This window comes from Cetorhinus maximus, chromosome 1, assembly GCF_964194155.1.
Source record: "Cetorhinus maximus chromosome 1, sCetMax3.hap1.1, whole genome shotgun sequence".
Classification (NCBI taxonomy): Eukaryota; Metazoa; Chordata; class Chondrichthyes; order Lamniformes; family Cetorhinidae; genus Cetorhinus; species Cetorhinus maximus.
Genome location: NC_135879.1, coordinates 239,185,835 through 239,205,474, shown reverse-complemented (window position 1 = coordinate 239,205,474; position 19,640 = coordinate 239,185,835). Strand labels below are relative to the sequence as shown.

General features: G+C 42.7%; 1 protein-coding gene across 2 annotated transcripts in view; it reads right to left on the bottom strand.

Moving 5' to 3' along the window:
• LOC144688219 (nucleophosmin-like) overlaps nucleotides 1-19,640 on the bottom strand; it is a 98,614-nt gene that overhangs the window by 62,741 nt on the left and 16,233 nt on the right. Inside the window, exons 3-6 of one of the 2 annotated variants that reach the window (XM_078554712.1) lie at nucleotides 18,493-18,612; nucleotides 15,261-15,354; nucleotides 6,864-6,985; nucleotides 815-960 (exon numbers count right to left, since the gene is read on the bottom strand). In XM_078554712.1, the coding sequence (XP_078410838.1) occupies nucleotides 815-960; nucleotides 6,864-6,985; nucleotides 15,261-15,354; nucleotides 18,493-18,612 (482 nt within the window). Of the gene's footprint in view, nucleotides 1-814; nucleotides 961-6,863; nucleotides 6,986-15,260; nucleotides 15,355-18,492; nucleotides 18,616-19,640 lie in introns of both variants that reach the window. The other variant, XM_078554711.1, reaches the window with a different exon arrangement.

Sequence of the window (19,640 nt, the reverse complement as noted above, 5' to 3'; positions counted from 1 at the left end):
TTCAAGTTGTCAAAACTGTGGAATTCTTCATCTCTTGCAGAAACTAACCTAGTAGATGTGACCCAATCACGGTTTCCTGATGTAGTGGTGCCCTTCACCTATTTTACTCAATAACTATTAATAGTTTTCTCAATAACTACTGGCTGTTTAATAATTAAACACCACTCAAACATTAACTTGTATCCATCTCAAATAAAATCATGCCCTCAGTTTCCTTACTCCGTGCACATTCCACTTTGCAATATTAAAAATAATAACCAAAAGGAGCTACTTCCAGGTTGAAATCTGACCTTGGGGCTCAGAAGGAATCTGTAAATTGCCCCTGTTTCTATCTTGCACAAAATGTGAAGTTGGTCACAGCCCTCCATTTAATTCAAACCTATTTCTTTGTCCTGAGAATTCAATGCATTCTAAATATAAACAGGTTGCCAGTCCAAGTCCTTCATGAGTTCTATATCCAAACCGGCTGGCCTTTGCCAATTTCATATGTTTGTATGCTCAGGACTAGAAAACGTTCAATTAGATTCCGGCTCACAACACACCTGTGCATCTGCTCAATCTGGAAACAAATTTTTCTTTGGTCAGCTTTAGCATCTCTACTATCTGCTACTGAATGCTGCCCATGTGAGAACCAATGTAGTGGCCATCAACAGAACTCTGCAAGGCTACACACCACAAAACCGTTGTCCTTTTGACAATAAATGTACTCTAGGATAATTATATTATGTTACCATTTGAACTTGCTTGCTCTGAAAGGAGCCACATTAGTTCAGTTTGTCTATTTAGGCAAGGAAGGGTGAAGGGACGAACTTACTCATCTTCATCATCGTCGTCGTCGTCATCATCATCGTCATCTTCGTCTTCATCATCTGCGTCTTCATCTTCATCATCATCTTCATCATTTTTACCTTTATCATTCATTGTTTTATCTTTTGTTGACTCCTCTAACTTTGCCTTTTTCTACAAACACAAAAGAGAAGACAGCCAGAGCTGACAGCAGCTTCAAGAATGGAAAAATGTATTAAATGGAAGGTGTCTGGGCTTTGGGGAGGGTGGGCGAGAAGAACGAGAAAGTTAGGGTCAGCAGCAGCTTCAGTAACTGAGAATTAATTATATAATAATTACACCTTATATGATAGGCTGAAAAGAGTGGGGCTCTTTTCTCTCCAAAAGATTGAAAGGTCACCTCATAGAAGTCTTTAATATTATGAAGGGGTTCGACAGGATAGACAGATAAAATGTTGCCACTTTTAAAAAAAATTCTTTCATGGTTCGTAGGCGTCACTGGCTAGACCAGCATTTTTATTGCCCAACCCTATTTGCCTTCAAGAAGGTGGTGGTGAACCGCCTTCTTGAACTGCTGTAGCCCATGTGTTGTAGGTACACCCACAGGGCTGTTAGGAATGGAGTTCCAGAATTTTAACCCAGCGACAGTGAAGGAGCAGTGATATGGTTCCAAGCCAGGAAAGTGCGTAGCTTGGAGGGGAACTTGCAGGTGGTAGTGTTGTGCTTCCTCCCACCTGTTAGGAAATCGAGATAGCTTAAGTAAGTTACATTGGTATTTGTGGGTGTCAGGAATGAGCTTTAGCTTGATTGGGAAGCTGTTTGAAGTCAGTTGAGTTTTTGAAGACAGCTGCCAAGCAGAAGCAACCTAGAAGGGGCATATAGCCAGTCGCAAGCTAAAGTTGGTTGGAAGTAGCTGCCAGAGACAGACTGGAGCAAAAGGGACAAATAGCCAGTCCCAATCTAAAGAAGAAAGCCCCCAAATCCAGGAGAGTGGAACAAGAGAAAGTCCCAAGGCCACCTTCTAGTCAAAAGAAGGGCAGGAACCTGGAAAAGGTCCTGCTAAGTGAAGTTAAGAGTGAGGGGCAGAGAAAAGCTCCAAGCTGCAGGAAGCAGAGTCAAAATGATATAAAGGCTTGTGAGCTGTCAGAACGTCCAAAGAGGTAACTAAAGGTCTGTGTAACTCTTTGCTATGGGCATGTGCAGCAGTGATGTACTGTTGACTGCTGAGTCAGTGAGGCAGAGTGCGTGGAAGAAAGCTTGAATGCATGTGTGATCCAGGGGAGAGGAACATCAGAAAGAGAGCTTGAAACCTTGGAGGCGAACTCCTGTGGACGGGGTCTGAGAGAAAGTTTGGGAGAAGATTCCAAGGCGAGTTCTTGGAAAGTAGAGATTAGAAACCCTCATGTGAAAGACGGAGTTCAGCGAGACTGGTTGGCTTACGGTGTAACAAACGTCTGGGGGTGGGGGTGGGTGGGGAGAGCTGAGGCGAGATCCATAGCATTTGTCTGGGGTGCAATCTGTCACTTGGTTTCAGATATGGTGTGTCTGACCTAAGGTCGCCAAATGGCTTACATGGACTGCACTTACTGTGAACATTAGAGTACATGTTGGCTTTTGTAACTTGTGTTATCCTTACAAATCTGTATATATCTGTAAAGGTACAGTTGTGGGTGAAGGATTATTGTAATATAGCTCATCCTTTCTTGTTTAATAAATGTTTTGTGCTTTTGGTAAAAGTTCATTAGGTGACTCCGATAACTCTGTTCAGTAGCCCCTCCTCATGTATCTAAACAAACAAATAAAAGTTAGGATCTATCAAGCTGAATTCCGCCCTGGGATCAGGCTACCTTATATTCTTGGTCCTTCTAGGCGGGTTTGGAAGGTGCTGTCAAAGGGGAGGTGAAAAAACTAGGTACTAAGAATATAAGGTAGTCACTAATAAATCCATTAAGGAGCTCAGAAGAAACTTCTTTTCCCAATGATAAGAATGTGGGTCTCGCTACCACATGGGGAGGTTGAAGTGAATAGTATAGGTGCATTTAAAGGAAGCTAGATAGCTCTCTGAAGGAAAAAGGAATAGAAGGTATGCTTATAAAGTTAGATGAAGTAGGGTGGGAGGAGGCACAACAACTTACAACACGTAGCACCTTTAACATAATACAACAACCGAAGGCACTTCAAGGGAGTGAAATAAAACAAAACTTAACACTGAGTTACAGAAATTAGGGAAGGTGACCAAAAGTTTGGTCAAAAGAGTAGATTTTAAAGGAGCATCTTAAAAAGGAGGAAAGAGAAGTAGAGAGGCAGGGAGGTTTAGTGAGTGAATTCTAGAGTTCAGGACCCAGATAGCTGAACAGCCACCAATGACGGTGGGATTGAAATCAAGGGTGTTCAAGATGCTAGAAGTAGAGGTGTGCAGATATCTTTTGGGCGGGGGGGGGGGGGGAGAGAAGCGAGAAAGAGCGTAGCTGGAGATTACAGTGATAGCGAGGGTCAAGGCCTTGGAGAGGTCAGGGAACACGGATGATGGGTGAACTTGACTTGGTGGGAGTTCAGATAAAAGCAGCAGAGTTTTAGATGACCTCAAGCTTATGGAGGGGAGAATGTGGGAGGCTGGCCAGGAGTACATTGTTATCTCTAGACTTGTTCCAAAGGCATGAATGAGGGTTTCAGCAGCAGATGAGCTGTAACAGGGTTGAAGTCTGGGGTTTTTATGGAGGTGGAACTAGACTAAGTGATGGGGCTGACGTGTGGTTAGAAGCTCATCCTTTGATCAACCATGACATCAAGGTTGCGAACAATCTGGCTCAGCCTCAGTCAGTTTCCAGGGAGGGGGATGCAGCTGGTGGCTAGGGAACAGAGTTTGCCGTGGGAACTAAAAACAAAGTCTTCTGAGTATTTTGTTGGAGTGAATTTTTGTTCTCCAGTGCTGGGTAGGCAGGTTGAAAGAGATGGCGGTTAAATAAAGCTGGACGTTGAGCTTGCATGTAGACACTGGTGCTTTGTTTTCAGATGATGCCAAGGGGAAGCATGTATTTGAGGAATTTTTTTTAAAGAATTCGTTCATGGGTTGTGACCACTGCTGGCTAGGCCAGCATTTATTGCCAATCCCTAACTGCCCTGTTCAGAGGCCATTTAAGAGTCAACCACATTGCTGAGAGTCTGGAGTCACATGTAGGCCAGACCAGGTAAGGGCAGCAGGTCTGCTTCCCTGTAGGACATTAGTGAACCAGGTGGGATTTTACGACAATCGGCAATGGTTCCATGGTCATCATCAGACTTTTAATTCCAGGTTTTTATCGAGTTAAAATTTCACCATCTGTCATGGTGGAATTCGAACCCAGGTCTCCAGAGAATTATCCTCGGTCTTCTGGAACACTAGTCCAGTAACGATGCCGCTATGCCACCACCTCCCCCAATACTAGGGGGCCGTGGATAGATCCCTGGCAGCAACCGGGGGTAATGTTTCAGAAGTGGGAAGAGAAGCTACTGCAGGTGATTCTCTGGCTACGATTAGAGAGATGGTACTGGAACCAAGGGTCCAGTCCCAGCCAGCTGGACAACACACAGGTGTTGGAGGGTGGTATAGTCAACTTGGAGAACACATTGAGAAGGATGAGGAGGGACAACATACCTTTGTCACAGTCACATAGGATGTCATTTGTGACTTTAAGAGTAATTCCGGTACTGTGGCAGGATCGAAAACTTGATTGCAGGGGTTCAAGCACTGACCTCCGGGAAAGATGGAAATGGGTTTGGGAGGCTTCAACTCGTTAAAGGACTTTGGAGAGGAAAGTGAGATTGGAAACGGGGCTGGTAGTTTACAAAAAGAGGAAGGAGTCAAGGTTTGACTTTTTTTTTTGACCACAAGAGTGACAACTGCAGATTTGAAGGAGAGGGGAACAGTGCGTGAAGAGAGAACCAATACCAGCATCAGTTAATGTGAGAGCCAGGAAGAGAAGTTTGGTTGTCAGCAACTTAGTGGGAACAGGCGGTGAGTCTCATGGAGAAGAGGAGCTCGGAGAGGACATGAGGAGAGCTAGAAGAGAAACTAGAGTGCGATACGAGTTTAGGATGGATGGGAGTTCACATACGGAGCATAAACATCTACACAGACATGTTGAGGTAAATAGCATGCATCTGTGCTACATAATTCACTGTAATTCTATGTAATAAGAAGGGATGGCTGCACTGACAGCAAATAGAAAGGCAACTGTTAATGGTTTCTCTAATTATACCACAAGACGTAGGAGCAGAACTACGCCATTTCAGCCCATTGAGTCTGCACCGCCATTCAATGAGATCATGGCTGATCTGATAATCCTCAACCTGACTTTCCTGTCTTTTCCTCATTACCCTTGATTCCCTTAATAATGCCTGAGAGTTGCAATGCTGTACTCATCACCCATCCCTAATTGCCCAGATAAGATGGCAGTGGTCATCTCACAATGGCATTAGGTAAGTACTTACAAGATATTGACTGAGCCACATTGAAGGGATAGGGATTTATATTCAAGTTATGATGATGTGAGACTTGGGGTGGGATTTAAAGGTGTTGCTGTTCCCATGATTTTGCTTCTTTCATCTTTCCTCAATTGTGTGAATCACGGGGCATGGTGACTCGCTGCAGTATAACCTGTGCATTGTACATACTGGAGCCACAGTGTGCCAATATTGGAGAGAAGAATAGCGAGTCCAATGGCAGGGCCACCAATCAAGCACAGGTATAAAGATATCAGCAAAGAGCCAGAGGAGTAGATGTAAAGGATCGCTTCTCTTATTTTAAAGCAGCAATCTGTTACGATCTGGAATGTACTGCCTGAAAGGCTGGTGGAAGCAGCTTCAATAGTAATTTTCAAAAGGGAGTTGGATAAATACTTGAAGCAAAAGTAATTACAAGGCTACGGGGAAAGAGCAGGGGAATGAAACTTATCAGGCAACTCTTTCCAAGGCCAGCACAGATACAATGAGTCATGTGGCATCCTCCAGCACTGTATAACTACATTTAAAAACACCCATAAAACATCCTGCAATTTAACCAAAAACCAATGCCACTGCTCATCCCACATAGGAAATAGCCTATCAAAACAACACAATACTATGGTTCATATCCAATGTTCCATGTCCAAGTGCAGTGAGACCTGGACAATATCCAGGCTTGGGCTTACAAGTGGCAAGTAACATTCGCAGCACACAAGTGCCAGGCAATGACCACCTCCAACAAGGGAGAATCTAACCTCTGATGTTCAATGGCATTACCATCACTGAATCCCCCACCATCAACATCCTGGAGGTTACTACTGACCAGAAACTGAACTGGACTAGCCATATAAATAATGTGTCTACAAGAGCAAGTCAAAGGATAGATTCCTGTAGTGAGTTACTCACCATCTGACTCCACAAAGTCTGTCCACAACCTACAAGGCACAAGTCAGAAGTGAGATGGAATACTCCTCACTTGCCTGATGTGTGCAGACCCAACAACGTTCAAGAAGCTTGACACCATCCGGGACAAAGCGGCCCGCTCGACTGGCACCCCATCCACAAACATTCACATCCTCCACCACCAATGCACAGTGGCTGCAGTGTGTACCATCTACAAGATGCACTGTAGGAGCTCACCAAGCCTCCTTAGACAGCACCTTCCAACCCTACGGCCACTACCGTCTAGAAGGACAAGGGCAGCAGACACATGGGAACACCACCGCTGGAAGTTCCCCGCAAAGCCACTCACCATCCTGACTTGGAAATATATTGCTGTTCCTTCACTGTCGCTAGGTCAAAATTCTGGAACTCCCTCCCTAACAGCACCATGGGTGTAGCTACACCACATGGACTGCAGCGGTTCAAGGCAGCAGTTCATTACCACCTTCTCAATGGAAATTAGGGATGGGCAATAAAATGCTGGCCTAGCCAGCGATGCCCACATCCCATGAATGAATAAAAACAAGTCTTGGCATTGCATTTATAAATCATTGGAAAGTTCAGATCTTGCACCCAGAGATTTGAAGTGAACATTTATCACTGCGTCAGAGTGAGGATCCAGACATATTTCTAAATTCTCTCCTGCTCCATACCTTTGCAGGGTGCAATGCAGTGGGAGGCGATGCAAGCTTAACAGGTTGCTTCTTCAGGGGAGATTTCACCCGATGATTGTCTTCAGATTCAGACTCGGAATCAGAGTCAGAGTCGGGCACACCTGTAAAAATTTCAAAAAAAGCATTTATAAAAGGTTGAGATCTATGCAATACGATATCATTCAAAAGACATCCGCACTATATTGAAATCAAGTTATAAGGGTGATACCACAACTTAGAAGTTACATCAGGAAGGAGAATTTACCAGGAGGGAAAAAGATGGTTGAGCTGACTGAAGTCAGTAAAATTACGAAGGGATTTACATGGTAGCCATAGAAAAAAAAGTTTCCACTTATGGTGGTGTCCAAAGCTAGGAGTCCTAAATATGAAAATCACTAATAAATCCAATAAGGAACTCAAGGGAGATTTCTTTATCCCAAATGGTGAACACGTTACTCAAGGTGAACAATATAGCTGCATTTAAAGGGGTGTTAGATTAAGTACGGAGGACGAAAGAGTAGAAGGGTATACTGATAGGAGTAGATAAAATAGGGTGGGAGGAGGCTCATGAGGAGCACAAACACCAGTTTAGAGCTGATGGGCCAGAATGCCTGTTTCTGTGCTGTAAATTCTAAATGAAACTCTTGCTTTATTCTTTCCTGGAACTTCAAGAACGTGGAGCTCCTGTCAGTGTTCCGCTCTCCCTACAATCTATCACTGGTAATATTTCATTGCTTTTATAATATCTGTTTTCTCTTCTATATTCAACAAAGGTTTGCCCTGCTATTCAGGAGTAGTTTTTATAAATTTAATCAGGTGGAAGAAGGGAACTGGATAAAAGTCTTTTCATCAGGGGCTATTACACAAGTGTCTGGATGGTAGAAACAGAGGTCCTGGATGCAGAGCTCCTCCTGAGTAATCCAGCATAAAATGACAATGATTACATGTGAAGACCATTCAGCCAACTTCCTTGCCCTGGCTCTCTTCATGGGCAATTTAATAATTCCTCCTTCCCACCTTTTCCCTGTAGCCCTGCAATTTTTCACTCTTCAATTATCCAATTCTCCTTTGAAAGCCACAATTGAATCTGCTTCCACCACACTCTCGGACATTGCACTACAGATCCTAATCACTCGTCGTGCAAAACAGCTTTTCCTCATGACACCACTGCTTCTTTTGCCAATCACTTTAAATCAGTGTCCTTTGGTTTGCAACCCTTTCACCAACAGGAACAGTTTCTCCCTAACCACCCTCTTCAGGCAACTCCCGATTTTGAATGCGTCTATCAAATCTTCTCTCAACCTTCTCTTCTCCAAGAAGAACAGCCCCAGCTTCTCAAATCTATTCATGTAGCTCAAGTTCCTCATCCCTGGAAGCATGATGAATACGTTCTGCACCCTCTCTAATGTTCTTAAATCCTTTTTAAAATGTGGTGCCCAGAACTGGACGCAATACTCCAATTCAGGCCGAACTAGTGTTTATACAAGTTCATCATAACTTCCTGCTTTTGCATTCTATGTCCTTATTTTATAAAACCCAGGATCCTGTATGCTTTATTAACCACATTCACAATCTGCTCTGCAACCTTCAATTGTTTGTGCACATATAACCCCGGGTCCATCTACTCCTGCAACCCTTTCAGGATTGTACCCCTTATTTTATATTGCTCCTCCTCATTCTTACCAAAATGTGTCACTTCACACTTCTCTACATGAAATTTCAACTGCCGCTTGTCCACCCATTCCACCAGCCTAGGTTCTCTTGAACCTTAAACACCATCCTCCTCACAGCTCACAATGCTTCCAAGTTTCACGTCATCTGCAAACTTTGCAAGTGTGCTCTGTATACCCAAGTCCAAGTCGTCAATTTATATCAATTAAATCAGGGGTCCTAACACCAACTCCGGAAGAACCACAGTATAAACATTCCTGCAGTCTGAAACACCACTAATCCATTTCCTATCACTCAGTCAATTTTGTATCCATACTGCTACTGTCCCTTTTATTCTGACCTCTAACTTTTCTCACAAGCCTGTTAATGTAGCACTTTATCGAATCCCTTTTGCAAGTCTACGTACACCACATCAAATGCAGTCTCAGTACTGGTGACAATGAAACTCTGATTGTCATTAAAAAAAAAACCATCTGGTTCACTAATGTCCTTTAGGGAAGGAAATCTGCCATCCTTCCCTGACCTGGCTGACATGTGGCTCCAGACTCTCAACAACGTGGTTGCCTCTTAACTGCCATCAGTTCAAGGGCAATGGTTAACAAATGTTGGCCTTGCTAGAGACACCCGATTCCATGAAATTAACAAAAAAAAAATCACCTAACCTCCTTGTGTCCCTTATACAAACTGGAGTTAGGTTACCTGCTTAACCTCTTTGTCAAGATGATCTCCAACATCAAAGCTGCAGTGACAAGAGATTAAAGTGGAGCAGCTCATTCTCTATAAAATCATGAATTATCAGCTATCAAAAGTATATCTATGGGCAGCAATATCAGCTACAAATCAGTAACAGAGTGAGGAGTGCTGACAACACCAAGATATAAGTGAAACTCAATTTGTCTTTATCACAAGGTTAAAGTCATTGAAATACTTTACAAAGTGTTTACTGTTTACATTATATTTCCTGATGGACAGTGCAGAGCATGATGGAAATACAGCCTCGTGAAGGCGAACACTTTTCTTTTTAAAGGACTGCTGCATCCTGTATATTGCAAATCTGCATTAATGCAGTTAACAGGAAGCAAAGATAAATGGATGAGCAGGAAGCACAAAAAATACCTTAGAACAAGACCGCTGTTGGATGGGTATTTTAACGACAATACACAGAATTTATTAATAAAGTGCAACGAACACCGCCACATTCATGAATGAAGGCCAGTGTAATAGACAAGGGAATATAGGAGCCAGGTATACTGAGGCATACCAACATTCTCTTTAATAGCACTGTATCTGCAAAAACATGAAGAGGTTGGAAGTCATTCATAAGATAAATCAATTAGCTACAAAAATGCAATTTGTCAAACATCACTATTTTTAATTTAGAGCAACTTAAAATGAAAAGAACCAATTGCCTTTAGTAGCTTACTTTAAAATAACAGAAGGTCATTAAGAAAATTGGATTCAGACTCGATAGCAGGGCAAGCAGAAGTAGACCAAAGGCACGGTTGAAGAAACAGATTTTAAAAAGGCTTTGAAAGGCAGGAGAAATTCAAATGAAGGTTGTACCACAGAAGAAGGTAAGTCAGCCCATCGAGTCCATGCCCGCTCCACATACGAGCAATTTAGCTCGTCTCACTCTTTTCATTCGTTTGCAGGATGTGGGTGACACTGAAAGATCCAGGGTTGTCCAGACCCCTCATTGGGGAAAACTCTCCGCTGGTTGGAGTCATACCTGGCACAAAGGAAGATGGGTGTGGTTGTTGAAGGTCAATCATCTCAATCCCAGGACATCACTACAGGAGTTCCTCAGGATAGTGTCCTCAGCCCAGCCATCTTCAATTGCATCATCAATGACCTATCCTCATCATAAACTCAGGGGTGGGGATGTTCACTGATGATTGCACAATATCCAGCACCATTCATGACTCCTCAGATATTGAACCAGTCTGTGTCTATATGCAGCAGAAACTAGACAATATTCAGGCTTGGGCTGATAAGTGGCAAGTAACACTCACACCACACAGGTTCCATCTCCAACAAGAGGGAATCTAACCATCGCCCCATGACATTCAATGACATTATCATCACAATTGACCTCTAACATCATCCTGGGAGTTACCATTGGCCAGAAACGGAGCTGGACCAGCCATATAAATACTGTGGCAAGAGCAGCAGATTAGAGGCTGGGAATTCTACAGTGAGTAACTCACCTGCTGACTCCTCAAAGCCTGTCCACCATCTACAAGGCACAAATCAGGAGTGTGATGGAATACTCTCCACTTGCCTGAATGAACGCAGCTGCAACAACACCCAAGAAGCTCGACACCATCCAGGACAAAGCAGCCCACTTGATTGGCACCCCATCCATCACCTTCAATATCCACTCACTCCATGACCACACAGTGGCAGCAGTGTGTACCATCGACAAGGCGCACTGCAACGACTCACCAAGGCTCCTTTGACAGCACCTTCCAAACGCACGGCCTCTACCACCTACATCGCATGGGCTGCAGTGGTTCATGGAGGCAGCTCACCATCACCTTCTCAAGGACAATTAGGGATGGGCAATAAAAATGCTGGTCCAACAAGCGAGGCCCACATGCCATGAAAGAATTTTTAAAAGAATGATTTTGAATACCTCTATCAAATCTCCTCTCAACCTTCTCTTTTGCAAGAACAATCCCAGGTTCTCCAATCTATTCATGTAGCTAAAGTTCCTCATCCCTGGAAACATTTTTATGAATCTTTTCTGCACACTTTCTAAAGCCTTCAAACCCTTCTTAAAACGTGGTGCCCAGAACTGGACCCTGCTGGAAACATTCGATAGAGATACTGGGTATTAAGTGGAAAAACATTTCATCTTGCAATACAGACACCCCTCACCTTGTAAACGATCTACTGTATATTCTAGATGAAAAGGTTCATTACACTCTGGTCGGGTTAGTTAACCCACAGTAAAGCTTCTCCACAGTAAATCCCTATTTGGGACTTGTTTAACGCCTTGTCCCTTACAACAACAAAAAAAACTGGTGCATCCAGGCTCCAGGGTTGAAATTTCTACTTTCCAAAATCCATCCCCAGTACTACAAGAAGCTTGTACATCGCTCCTGTCCTTGCTGGCTCACCAGCAGCTGGTGTTGACCAACTTGTACATTCTAAGCATTTTATTTTTGTTCTACAAGAAACTAGATCAATGGTGCCAAAACATCTCAAACACGGAAGCCTCACAGACAGCACGGAGGATGGTTTGATTATATCAATCAGCCTGCATCTGGACTTGGGTATGCGATGTGAAAAGACAGTGTACAAACCCACTTCATTAACCAGCTCAACAGTTTCTAGCCAACCTATTACAGAAGTATGCATGGCTTTTAGAAAAGCACTAAAATGAAAGAACATGTATTAAGTTAAGGGTGATGATTCAAGGAGTATTGGCTCTTTCACTAACAAAAACCCTCCCAAACCAGTGGCCTCCAATACAAGAACAAGAGAGATAGCTGCATGGGAGCAGCACCACATGTTCCAACTTGAAATATATTTCCATTCCTTCATCATTGCTGGATCAAAATCCTGGAACTCCCTACCAAATAGCATCATTGGGACACCTTCACCATACAAACTGCAATAGTTGTAAAACTCTCCACCTTCTAAAGGTTAACTAGGGTTGGCCTTAATGGCGCCCAAATTTTGAGAATATTAAAAAACTCTCACATCAACCACACTTTCTCCAATTACGGCTCATCTAGAAATAGCTCACAAATATGCAAATATGTGTTGAAGAAACAATCACCTTCCCTCCACACTCTACCCTTCGGGTGAAGATGTTCTACCTGCTTACCCCTAGCTTTCTCATTTAAAAAAAACTCAAGTTCCCTGGTGTCTGAATACTCCACCAGAGAGCATTCAAACGCCAGGAAACAAGTTGCTTTTTTGGCTGGATCAATGTGGTCAACTCCTTTGTAATTCATAAGCTTATACGAACTTTGGAGAATACTCCTCAAAATATCTACAAATTGCGTCTACTCTACAAACTGTTCCTGAAACGTATGATCTACTGCACCATCTGAAGACGAGAAGGCACATCTCAAGCTGAAATGCAACATGTACTTAGTGCTGTAATGACCTTTATGTAACAATGTCCTTTTTACCCTTATTCCTGCATCTTAAAAATATCATTGCATTTTAGTATATTAGCTACTTCTGCCAAGTTTGGTTCAGTTCGTAGCAATTACCTTGAGATCAGATTGCATTCTCAAGACCCGTTACAGGATGCAAGCTAGGGTATCAAAAGTAGCAATCATTTGCATTTATCTACAGTACCTTCAGCATAAAACAGCCAAAGGCACTTCATAGATCTTCAATCATAAAACATTGACATCAATGCTGCAGGAAATTAGAAATAGACAGCAACAAGGTTATGTAAACAAGGATTAGAATCATATAAAAAAAAAGGCATCACCTAACTAAAAAGTTGCTAACCCATATGCCAAAATTATATCCATCTAAGTATACCCATATAAACAAAAGGGCAAATGCCATTATTCAGGAAAGTGAAATTTACACAAGGTCTTGCCCATCATTCTTACAACCAACATCTACAAATAAGACACCAAGTGAGCTCTTACTATGTGCATCCAGATTGCCAAATTTCACTTACATAACACATTTCACAATATGTCTCCGTAGCTGAAGTGATATAAAATTTTTGAGAGAAGATGTAAACGCAAAGTTGTTTGTAAAAAAGCATCTTTACAACTAACTTTTTCAATCTTTTTCCTATTCAAGAGCTCTTTCTCCTCTCATCATCCAAAACTTTAAAACAAAAAGCACTGTTTCCCGGCTCTACTATTTCCAAAAGTATAACTAGCCCTTCCATTTCAGACAGTCACTGCAATGCAGTTCTAGGGTTTTGTATTCTTTATATACATACAGCAGAACTTCAGCACTCCTGTCCTGGGCCAGTTCAGGTGAAAGGTAGGAACCGGTGTACTGTACCTTGGCTGACCAAAACCCCAGATTTACTAAACACCTTAACCTGATGCAGGAAATGCTACTTTTATATTCACCAGGATGTGGTTTATACCAGTAATGCTGCTACGTTCAAATGGATTACACAGACGGGAATGGATAAGTTCCTTTGGTCAGTCTTAAGATATATGGCATCTTGCACTGGAATAGAAAACTGCCTCAAAAATTTGCATTTTCTGCGCATTCAAAACATTTATAGTTTGAATCAATTCTACAGAATAATGAAACCATCAGAATATTTAGTGCAACAATGTTTATTTATAAATATTTTGACATATTTTAGTACTTCTGCTTCAAAACCAATGCACTGACTGCATTAGTGTTCAACTGTTTTTTATTTTGGTCCTTGTAATAAAAAATGGTATAGCAGAAAGTAGACAACCATTCTCCAGAATGGCTGATATATCAGATTCTGGTGTACTTGTCTTTCTTCTGTTTAGTTTAACAAACACATGGCTTGGTGGTGATGCAAGATTGGCCAAGTTGCTCTGAGGCTTTCTCTGCTGTAGTCTGAAGAACAGAGAAAAACCTGAATGATAACCAACACACAAAACCCATAGGAACCATGGGCCCCAATGACAGTCATGGAAGCAGAACAAAGTCCAGTTAGGTTTGACTTTAAAACTCCATCCCTATGATGTCTGGCAGTTCTTGCGTTCTTCAGTGACCACCTTACCATGCAGTGCAGTTTACCTATACTTCAGTGTAACAAAGTCCATAGTTTTCTAAAGCTTGTACCTAGATCCCACTGATGGCTTAAAGTCATTCTCCGAAGCCAGCTCATCTTCCACCCGTGCAAGTGCCCTTCAGATCTTAAAAGACGCTGAAATACATCAGCTTTCTCCACTGTGCATGCCACATCTTCATAACTAAGTGCTCGTGTTGAAGTGGGTCAGGCTGGTGCAAGTTTCTCCAGTAATGGCGCTAAGTATGGCCGATGCACTGGGGCCAACTGCTCCTCGTCATGTGTTTGCATCACATCCAGTCCAATCTGTAGCCAGAAAATAAAAGTCCATAATTACATAATGAACTTGTATTACCAAGACATTTGTTACTTGATTAATATTCACACGGACAGAAAAATGCATAGGCTTCAATTATACAGAGTTTTCATATCCCGTCATGAAGCAACATACCCCAATACTTTATATGATATGCACAAACACACACTTACCAAGATTATTCCCGATACTATCAAAATCTGAGGCAACATTTCCCTCCAGGGTCTCAGTTGTATGAAGTTCTCCTCGCGTATTGGGGTCTTGAGGCGAAGGGCCCTGCTCCTATAGCATCTCTTCGAGCCTGGAGGTCGAACGACAAGACTTTCATCCTAAATCTATCGGTGCTGGAATCTTAAGCATGTTCCAGGGGTAACAGGTTAACTGCTAATCCATTGTTTAAGTGAGTCTTCTCCACTGTTTCATCAAGTTATTGAAACCGCGTTCAAGATGATCAGCGTTGAGAAAATAAATAAAGCACTTTATTTCATTCTAAAAACGACCATAGCCTCACACCCTTTAAAAGGGCTTAGCCCAAATAAAAACAAACATTGAATATATAAGAGGCATGCAAGTTTCAAAAATGCTCAGCTCATTCAGCATTTGTTTTGAGCTTCGTCTCTGCACAATGAGATTTGCAAAGACAGTTTAACCTTATACAAGTTTACACTGGTTTTGGAACACATGCGTTGTGGAAACTCACCGACAATGTGCTCTCCACTGATGTAGATAGGGCCAGAACCAGTCTTCAGACGTAAACAGACCGGTGGAGACACCTCAAACCCTCCCAGAACAGTCTGGAACATAAGACAGGTGTTCAACATTTTGCTTTGTTTCAGCTGGCTGTTCATTTACCCAAAATACCACCAGGGCCACATTACACATCCGCCTTGGGCTCACCAATGACTAAATTCACACTGATGCAGTGTTTAGAACATTGATCATATTAGGATCAATTTGGGCAAGTGCATGCATATAATATATATTCAAGTATTGAATCATATCGGTCTACACATAATAATTTCCTCTGCACAATACAAAACAGGAAGTTGCTAAATTTGATCCCTGGTTTGTGCCAAATTAACTGATTAGCAATTTTAGGAGCACTGCAATTAGCCTGTGTCCTAAGGTAGTGGGGAGGAATCCAGAGTTGTCATATGTATAAGATTACATGGGGTATACAGCACACAAACAGGCCATTTGGCCAACCAGTCCATTTATGCTCCATTCGAGCCTCCTCCCATCTTTCCTCAGTTAAATTCATCATAACCCTCTATTCCCTTCTCCCTCATACACTCATGTAGCTTCCCCTTAAACACATCGATATTATTCACTTCAACCACTCCTAGTAGTAGTTCATTCCACATTCTCATCACTCTCTGGGTGAAGAAGTTTCTTCCCGAATTCTCTATTGGATTTCTTGGTGACCGTCTAATGTTAATGACCTCTAGTTATGCTCTTCTGCAAAAGAGGAAATATTCTCCCCATATCCACTCAATCAAAATCTTTCATAATTTTAAAGAGTTCTATGAGGTCATCCTTCAATTTTCCTGTCTCAGAAAAGGACCCAGTCTCTACAAATATGTATACCCATGCATTTCTGCCAGTATTATTGCAAATCTTCTCTGCACCCTCTCACAGGTCCACTATATTCTTTTTATGACATGGTGACCAGAATTATACGCAGTACTAAGTGTGGAATAACCAAGGTTTGATATAAGTCTAGCAGAACTTGCCTATTTTACAATTCTAATCCTCTAGGCCTAAAGCCTAATATTCAGTTTGCTTTTTTAATGGCCTTGGTTACATGTAAAGCAACTTTTAGTGATTGATGTATTTGTGCTCCAAGATCCCTTTGTTCCTCGACCCTACCAGGACTTGCACCTTCCAAGTCACCTCCCTTATTCTTTCTACCAAAATCTATGACTTCACATTGTGTATGACATCATTTGCCAATTACTTGTCTACAAATTTATCAATGTCTTTGTGTAATTTGCTGCAGTCCTCCTTAATATTGACCATCCCCTTCCACCACCCACACCCCAAATTGTCATCAGCAAATTTAGAAATTGTGCTTTTGACTCTAAAGTCCAAATCGTTAATGTAAAGTGTGAACCGCACTGATCCTTGTCAAACACCATTTCACATCTTCTGTCATCCTGAATAACTGCCATATATTCCAAGGGTTCCCAAACTGTGGGTCGTGACCCCCAGTGGGGTCACAGACCAAGCAATTGGGGTCACGAGATCCAAGGCAGCAATGGCAACTGTGGAGAGAAAGGTTCGACAATCCTGGGATCAGCTGTAAGTCCACCTTAAATGTGCACTTTAAAAAAAAAATTCATTCACGGGATGTGGGCCTCGCTGGCTAGGCCAGCATTTATTGCCCATCCCTAGTTGCCCTTGGGAAGGTGGTGGTGAGCTGCCTTCTTGAATCGCTGCAGCCCATGTGGTGTAGGTACACCCACAGTGCTATTAGGAAGGGAATTCCTGTGGGCGCGGCGTAATCCATTGAGCTCCAAAGACCAAACACCAGTGCCTGCAAAATGGAAAGTATCTGTACCCCTGGTGTTTGAAACCCACCCCACTCAACAACTCTTCCACCCGCCCCCCCACCCCACCTCACACAATTTTCACTCTAGGATCACACTAAGTGTGAAGCCTTAAAATGGCGTCACAGCAGAAAAAAATGTTTGGGAAGCACTGCTTTACTCCCATGTAGCTTTTTGTCTTTTTTTTTTATTAATTCATGGGGGATGTGAGCTTCGCTGACCGGGCCAGCATTTATTACCCATTCCTAGTTGCCCTAGTGAGCTGCCTTCTTGAAACGCTGCAGTCCCTGTGGTGTAGGTGCACCCACAGTGTTGTTAGGAAGGGAGTTCCAGGATTTTGACCCAGCAACAGTGAATGAACGGCGATATATTTCCAAGTCAGGATGGTGAGTGACTTGGAGGGGAACTTCCAAGTGGTGGCGTTCCCATCTATCTGCTGCCCTTGTCCTTCTAGATGGTAGTGGTCATGGGTTTGGAAGGTGCTGTCGAAGGACCCTTGGTGAATTCCTGCGGTGCATCTTGTAGATGGTACACACTGCTGCTACTGTGAGTCGGTGGTGCAGGGAATGAATATTTGTGAATGTGGTGTCAATCAAGCGGGCTGCTTTGTCCTGGGTGACACTTTTCTTCGGTGTTGTGGGAGCTGCACTCATCCAGGCAAGTGGGTTGTATTCCATCATACTCCTGACTTGTGCCGTGTAGATGGTGGATATGATTTGGGGAGTATATACATACAGTATAAATTGTTGTTTTCCACTTGCATTGGTATTCTTCTGAAGTGTACTGATGCGTGCAAGACGAAAAGCTTCGACATGTCTCTTTTTTTTTCAGCAATACAAGTGCTTTTTAAATACAGAAAACCTGATCAGCCTTCACATAGCAAGGCCCCGCAAGCAGCTAGAGAATGAATAACTAGTTAGCTTGTTTTCAATGGGGTGTATTCAAGAGCAACTACTGGCCACAACAGCACGAAAACTCTCCCAAGCTTGTTCACCCAAGGCCTTTTTGCAGCCGTCTCAACAATCAGACTGGTGCCATGTTCAAAAGATAACCCTGTCCAACAATGCAGTACTTCCTACGCAACGCATTGAATTGTCAGGCTATATTGCCATCAAGTGGAGTTTGAATCCGTGACCTTCTGGCCCACAGGCAAGCTGAGCCAAGCGAACAATATGCTTTAGTTACATGTAATCTATTCATTCCAAAGACCAACCACAGATATCAAATAGGTTCCCGGGAGGCAAATGTAATTGTTAGTGTACTCTATTCTAAACTAATAAGTTGCTGTTGAACGAATATCATGGGACATGCAAACTTCCCCTCTCCACAAGTTTGTTTTCCTTTGCAAACACCCTGTGCCTGCACATATATTAAGGCACTTACTGTGGTTAGAATGGATGGTTTCAGAGACGTCAAAGGCACCTTGATCATTTTCCCATTCGGGTTCAGAGCCTCCAGCTCAATGACGTGCAGCTCATCCTTCGTTTCAGGACCCACACATACCTGCTGCCAAAAAACAAAAAAAGGTGATACTGACTTTTCATTGAAAAGCGATACAAAAGGTATTTCAAATGATGTCTACAAGCTAATTTCTTCCAACTTCACCTTTGAGACAACAAAATACAGGAAATATTCTTCAGGCACAAGATCAAAGCAGACAGATCTCCAGTAGATTTACTCTGGAGGCCAGAACGTCCAACCTGCTGTTCAGGACCCCATCTAGTGGTATCATTTAGTTATGACATTTGTAAAATAAAAGAGTCCACCGGAAGGAAAACACATCAGTCGACCTCGGGCCAACACTATTCACCTGTGCCAGCTGCAGAAGAGACTGCCACTCACGAATCAGCCTCTGCAGGCACAACAGATGATGTTCAATCCAGAAGTGACATACACCCTGGCCGCAGTTCATCGTCTCCCAAGACGAAAAAGTGTGCCAATAAATCCATAGCAAAATAATTTGCAGAACACCAGCTAATGCTCAACACAGTTGGCCACTTGGTGCAAACTATCGTCTCATGAGTTGGCAGGCTGCCACACACCCAGAACTGCTTTGTAGCCAATAAGTCATTTTTAAGGTGCAGTTGCTCGTTTTTGCGTACATCAACACAGCAGTCAATTTGCAAGATTCTGTGAAGAGCAGATGTGATGAGCGACCAGTTAAATCGATTTCTGGTAGTGTCGGTCAAGGGAGAAATGACAGGCAGGATACTGGGAAAAACAATAATTTTCTTCAAATAGTATCACGGAATTTGTTACATCCACCTGAGCAGACACCTCTGGTAATACAACTCTGTCAGTACTGCACTGCAAGTGTCACCTTAGATCAATGTTTCCCAAACTTTTCCTGGTGTGACCCCATCTTAAAAAACAGAACAAAACAAAAAAGGTGTCCATTTCAGGAGTCCCATCAGTGTAGATTCCTGATCAACTGCAATTGCCTCAGCTCTTTGCTTCATGGTGTTGTTTCAGAGGGGGACCGTTGCAAGTGCATTTGCCTCTGCCTCCCCAAACATTATTTTAACCACTTT